The 6,378-nt window shown below is 47.3% G+C and overlaps 1 protein-coding gene across 1 annotated transcript; it reads right to left on the bottom strand.

Annotated features, from left to right (window-relative positions):
* Positions 1 to 3,161: 3,161 nt before the first annotated feature.
* Positions 3,162 to 5,286, bottom strand: LOC142741765 (uncharacterized). The gene is made up of 3 exons (XM_075851099.1): positions 5,117 to 5,286; positions 4,674 to 4,959; positions 3,162 to 3,179 (listed from the first exon to the last, which is right to left on the bottom strand). The coding sequence occupies exons 1-3, from the start codon at positions 5,284 to 5,286 to the stop codon at positions 3,162 to 3,164; spliced, it is 474 nt and encodes a 157-aa protein (XP_075707214.1).
* Between the last annotated feature and the right edge of the window lie 1,092 nt (positions 5,287 to 6,378).

The raw sequence follows: 6,378 nt of genomic DNA, 5'->3' as shown, positions 1-6,378 counted from the left end.
ACACACGACAGCGTCCGTAACGGCTGAAATGACGTTGCTGGTTTCAGGAGAAAACATCACCCGTAATTTCAGCCGTAAAGGCATTGTCAACGCTATTGCGTATTGTCAACGCTATTGCGGCGTATTTAGCGTGCGTAATAGAGCTCAAACACCACAGAATTACGTACGTAATTAGTGTGTGGGAACATACCCTCATAGTGACATGTCACGTTTTGATCCGTGCTGTTCAGAGCCATGAGACCCCCACAATCTCACGTGCACTTCTGCAGCTTCATTTCAGCGATTGGTGGGTGATCCAACTGCCAACAATCAAAACGTCAGGCATGTCATTATGACATGACAGGAGTACTCAGAAACAGCATCAAGTTGTGAAACTTACCCATGCGCTTCTTTTGCACTTTAGTTGCCTTCTCCCACTCAGGATGCACCTCACTGCAGACCTCCTGCCAGGCAAGATCTTTCATATTCCTGTCTGCATAATCTTCCACCCGCTTATTCCACAGACAGGGCTTGTGCTGGACCAGGATGATTAGTTTCTCTACGTTTATTGAAGCCATGCTGCTCTCTGCTGCTCTCTGCTGCTCTCTGCTGCTCTCATGCACTCTCTCCAGACTTCACGACGACAGAAGTCATTCCCGGTCGACGCCTAGCAACACTTCCGGACAATCCGCAAACTGCGGATGACACACGGCGGTGTATCCGCAATTTCCACGGGCCCATTGACTTCTATTGGCATGTCCGCACCGCATTTGCGGCCCATAATAGGACATGTCCGTAGTTTCTGCGGCACGGATGTGCGGACATGCGGAGAGCCGTGAAAACACGGATAGTGTGTATGGGCCCATAGAAATGAATGGGTCCGCAATTTACCCGTGGATTTGCGGTTGAATTGCGGACGCAAAAACACGGTCGTGTGCATGAGGCCTCATGCACACGACCGTGTTTTTGCGTCCGCAATTCAACCGCAAATCCACGGGTAAATTGCGGACCCATTCATTTCTATGGGCCCATACACACTATCCGTGTTTTCACGGCTCTCCGCATGTCCGCACATCCGTGCCACAGAAACTACGGACATGTCCTATTATGGGCCGCAAATGCGGTGCGGACATGCCAATAGAAGTCAATGGGCCCGTGGAAATTGCGGATACACCGCCGTGTGTCATCCGCAGTTTGCGGATTGTCCGGAAGTGTTGCTAGGCGTCGACCGGGAATGACTTCTGTCGTCGTGAAGTCTGGAGAGAGTGCATGAGAGCAGCAGAGAGCAGCAGAGAGCAGCAGAGAGCAGCATGGCTTCAATAAACGTAGAGAAACTAATCATCCTGGTCCAGCACAAGCCCTGTCTGTGGAATAAGCGGGTGGAAGATTATGCAGACAGGAATATGAAAGATCTTGCCTGGCAGGAGGTCTGCAGTGAGGTGCATCCTGAGTGGGAGAAGGCAACTAAAGTGCAAAAGAAGCGCATGGGTAAGTTTCACAACTTGATGCTGTTTCTGAGTACTCCTGTCATGTCATAATGACATGCCTGACGTTTTGATTGTTGGCAGTTGGATCACCCACCAATCGCTGAAATGAAGCTGCAGAAGTGCACGTGAGATTGTGGGGGTCTCATGGCTCTGAACAGCACGGATCAAAACGTGACATGTCACTATGAGGGTATGTTCCCACACACTAATTACGTACGTAATTCTGTGGTGTTTGAGCTCTATTACGCACGCTAAATACGCCGCAATAGCGTTGACAATACGCAATAGCGTTGACAATGCCTTTACGGCTGAAATTACGGGTGATGTTTTCTCCTGAAACCAGCAACGTCATTTCAGCCGTTACGGACGCTGTCGTGTGTGCACATGGAAAACGTGGCAAGTCTGCTGTAGTTTCTGCAACGTTGGAATTACCTGTCAAATATGCAAATGTAGGTGCAGATTTGTTGCGTAAACAACAAAAATTTGCAGCATCATTTTCATATAATAAACAACATTTCATAATATCTAGTAATGTACTCTTCTAAAATGTTGATCTGTGATTGGTTTATTTTATATCATAGTCGAAAACGTCAAAACACGCTGGAACACGTGCCGAGACCAATTCAAGCGTGAGATTAATGACAAGGGGAAGAGCGGAGACGGACGTCTGAAAAAAAAGCCGTACATGTACACCAAACAGCTTTCGTTTCTTCTTGATGTAATGCAGGTTGGCCCGTAAGTATTGCTTATATACTTTGATCATTGTAGTCTGGCCATGTAGCCAGTCGTGTAAGTACCGCTGTAGCAGCCGTAGCGACTGCTACGGGGACCGCGGCATGAGGGGACTCCACCATGTCCGGAGGCTCCGCTAGCAGCCGCTATGACGGCTACAGCGGGACGCAACTGAACACTACGGCTGAGCAGGGAGGTATCTCCCCGCTCTGACATTAAACAACAGACATGTATCCCCTAACCACTGAATAGGGGATACATGTGTGATCGCTGGCATTGACAGGGAGAACGGGGGACAGAAAGTACCCTGAACTTCTCCATCCCAAACCTCGTACTTTCGCCACCTCCGTCAAAATGAATGGAGCCAAAGTCGTGCTTGTGCGCATACATAACCAGCGCTCCTTTCAATTTTTGGGAGATGTGCAGACGGCAGAACTTAAGGGGACTTTCAGTCCCCCCTTCACCCTATCGCTGCCAGCGATAAGGCATGTATTTGTAGGACACACTATAGGTGGCATTTGTCCGGGGGGCGGGGAGGTGGGCCTGTATGGCGTTAGCGGCATACAGCCCCCTCACTAGATAACGCCGTACAGTCCCCCTATAGATAACGCCATATAGTACCCCGGTAGATAATGCCATACAGTGTACAGTGTGGGGCTGTATGGCGTTATCTACAGGGGTGGGGGCAGCAAAAAAGGCACTATCTACAAGGGGGGGTGACACCCAGTGGAGGGATGGCCCCAGTTAAAACTTTGCTATGCGGCCCTGTCTTTCCTAGTTAGGGCTCTGCATGTAGTGATGCATACATAGTTTATTTGCCCAGCTGTAGACATGACGTTAAATTACTACAAAAATTCCCTAACATTATGTTTTCATTTTCAAACAGAACCAAGGATAATCTGGAGGAAGAAGAAGACTCTGATGTGACTCTAATTGAAGAGCCTGACGTAGCTTTGGGGGCTGCTAGGTCCACTTCCACTCCTGTGACAGCAGAACCAACAACAGTGGATAATCCAGTCTGTGCCGCGGACGAAGAAATTCTACCCCGAGGTAAACGTCGACGTTCTGCCAAAGGTCCAACACGTACAGAGCCAAGGCAGGAAGTCGACTTGCGCGTATTAGAGCACTTGGAGAAAAGAGCTACAGAAACGGAAGAGGGCACCTTCTGTCGCGCTCTCTCTAATATTCTTAAAAGAGTGCCAATTTCCAGACAGATAAGGTGCCAAACAGCACTAATGGAAGTCGTGGAAATATTTGCGACACATCCGGACCCACGTGCAATGCATCAGGCCATCGAGTTTCATCGACGGGGGTGTGATGCAAGCACCTACAACTCTGTCCCTCCAGCACCTGCAGCAACCGCGCAAGGCATCCAGCATCCGTCATATGTAGACTCAATGCCGCTATTCAGTCACGATCGGTCAGTTTATGGCATGCCAGGACCTTCTCAGCAACAGTATGGGCAAATGCAGCAGGGGGAGGCAGTTCCACGACCACATCATGAACCTGCACCTTCGCAATCATTTTACAATTTATAATTTAGTTATATAACATAGTTTTGATAATGTTTGTTGACACTATTTTATGCAAGAAATAAAATACGTTTCTAGTTAATTATGTGTTTGTCTTTATTATTATTGAAAAACATAATGAGGTATTGGTCTGCATTTCTGCCAAATGCAAATAATCGCTTTTTTTTTTTTAAATCAAGAATTTAAAAAAACAAAACAGAAATACATTAGCTCGCAACCCGCGTCAAGGGTCCTCATTCTCTTGCGAGTCCCTACTCTACCTACTACTGCAACTTTAACTACTAACATTTGTAACATAAACCGGAAATACAACAGTCCCTCTCACATTTTAATTTGGCAGACAAAGCACATCCCTTTGCCAAGGAACTGCTCCCTCAGGTGATACAAAATAGTCTGTATACAAATTACGGGCTGCCAGTCCAGACACTCCAGGTCTTCTATGTGGTGTGTAGTCCAAAGGGATGTAATTAGTAGAGAAATGGTTCAGCTCTGCGTCCACTGCCGACTCATGAATCCTCAGAAAATTGTGGAGGACAACACAGGCTTGGATAACCTTTGTCACATTTTCAGGATTCAACTGAATGGAGCTCTGGAACACACGCCACTTGCTGCTTAGAATTCCGAAGGCGCACTCCACATACCGTCTTGCACGTGTAAGGCGGTAGTTAAAAATGCGCCTCTGTTCATCTAAGCCACGCCTAGGGAATGGACGCATCAGGTGAGGGGACAGTCCGAAACCTTCATCACCCACAATGACAAAGGGTGCTGGTGGTCCTGTAGATCCTGGAAGCTGTCTAGGTTCCGGAAGGTCGAGCTGGTTAGATGCTAGCCGTTCACCCATTCTGGAAGCCCTGAAGATGCCAGCATCCGCAGAGCTTCCATAGGCCCCAATATCGACAATTATAAACCGATAGTCACTGTCAGCCAAGGCCAACAGCACCACCGAGAAAAACTGCTTATAATTAAAATATTGAGACCCTGAGTGAGCAGGCTTTTTTACGCGGATGTGCTTACCATCCAGCGCACCAACACAGTTGGGAAACTGTGCTGATTGGAAGAAGCCATCGGCAATCCGAATCCAGTCCTCTGGCTTGGGCTTTGGCATAACTGCTGCTCGAAGTTGCTGCCAGATGACTTCGCAGGTAAGCTTGACAATCTTGGAAATAGTGGAGCACCCCAGCAGAAACTGGAAATGTAGGGAGGCAAAGGAGTTGCCGGTAGCAAGAAATCTGTAAAAAAAAACAAAAACATATATATCAAAATATGCACAGACAGGAAAAATATCTGCAGCACGGTGGCAAGGCGGCAATATGAACAGGGGACAACTATACTAATATTGTTTGCAGGGTAGAGACATGTCGTAGAAGGGGATTTAGGTTTTCTTACCTCAGAGTGACGATCAGGCGTTCCTCTGGAGAAATGCAACGTCTCATGGTGGTGTCCTGGAAGATCAGTCCAGGACGAAGGTCCGCCAGCAGACGATCAAAACTTTGAACGGACATACGGCAGTAGCTGAGGAACTTGTCCGGGTGCTGCCGCAGGTCTGAGTACAGCATGTTGAAATGCCCCTTCCAAAGCCGTTGTGAGATAATGGGGTGAACCCAATATCTCCTCCTCCTCCTCGGTTCTTCGTCCAGCATTGGTGGTTGCTGTCCAAATCGCCTGGAGAGGAGCCAGTGCAGGAGTACATCATCCACATCATCAGAAGACATGTTCGCAGTGAGTAAAACTGTCAAAAACCACAGCTATATCAGCAGCGCAATCTCACTGAACTTGCACAAAGCAAAGATCAGGGAAAATGCAGCAGGAAATGGCTCCAGAGCGATCATGTGACCTTCTAAAGGGGGTTTGACCAAGCTTTTGGCATCCTGTTTCAAAGTCCTTTTTTTTTTTTTTTTTTTTTCATCCGCATTTTTGCGGATTACATACGGATGAACTGCGGACTACATACGGATGAACTGCGGATGACATTCCACGGAACACGGTCCTGGAATTTGCGGACCAGAATAACACCACGGTCGTGTGCATGAGGCCTAAAAGTGTATGAAGGCCCAAATCTCAGTAGAACTTGAGATCATAGGTCACTTTCTGACCTACCTTTCAGGCATCTTTGGAGACACCAAAATGTTTCCTAATTGTTATGGATTATATGGCCAGAGGAGACCTGCAAAATGTATTGACAGGAAAACTGCTGCTAAATATGGACATGACAAACCACTGATCAACTCTCTTCTCTACTTCACAGATTCTTTGCATCAGTAATGGTCTGCGGACTCCAGTTCCTGCATGAACACGGCATTATCAACCGGTAGTTAGCTACATTATAAGACAGGCCAAAGGAGGAAAACAGAGGAATATATTTCTCCAAATTCCATTTGTGGATAAGAACTGTGTAACCCAGCTCTGACTAATTATCAAAATAAATGTAATCTGCAACAACAATGTTTCTCTCTCCAGACATTTCAGCCTAGGACAGAATATAATGTATGGGCTTCAAGGAGACCCCCAACAGAGCCCATACATTCTAGGCACTTCAGCCTAGGACAGGATATAATGTAAGGGCTGCAAGGAGACCCCCTAACAGAGCCCATACATTATAGGCACTTCAGCCTAGGACAGGATATAATGTAAGGGCTGCAAGGAGACCC

The sequence above is a fragment of the Rhinoderma darwinii genome, chromosome 2 (genome assembly GCF_050947455.1).
Source record: "Rhinoderma darwinii isolate aRhiDar2 chromosome 2, aRhiDar2.hap1, whole genome shotgun sequence".
NCBI lineage: Eukaryota > Metazoa > Chordata > Amphibia > Anura > Rhinodermatidae > Rhinoderma > Rhinoderma darwinii.
Note: the sequence above shows the minus strand (reverse complement) of the source record. Positions and strands in the feature narration are given on the sequence as shown.

Coding starts and splice junctions, on each gene's coding strand:
- LOC142741765 (XM_075851099.1), bottom strand. CDS start 5,286: ATGCTGTACTCAGACCTGCGGCAGCACCCGGACAAGTTCCTCAGCTAC. Junction 4,960..5,116: donor CGCCTGATCGTCACTCTGAG/GTAAGAAAACCT, acceptor TTTTTTTTACAG/ATTTCTTGCTACCGGCAACT.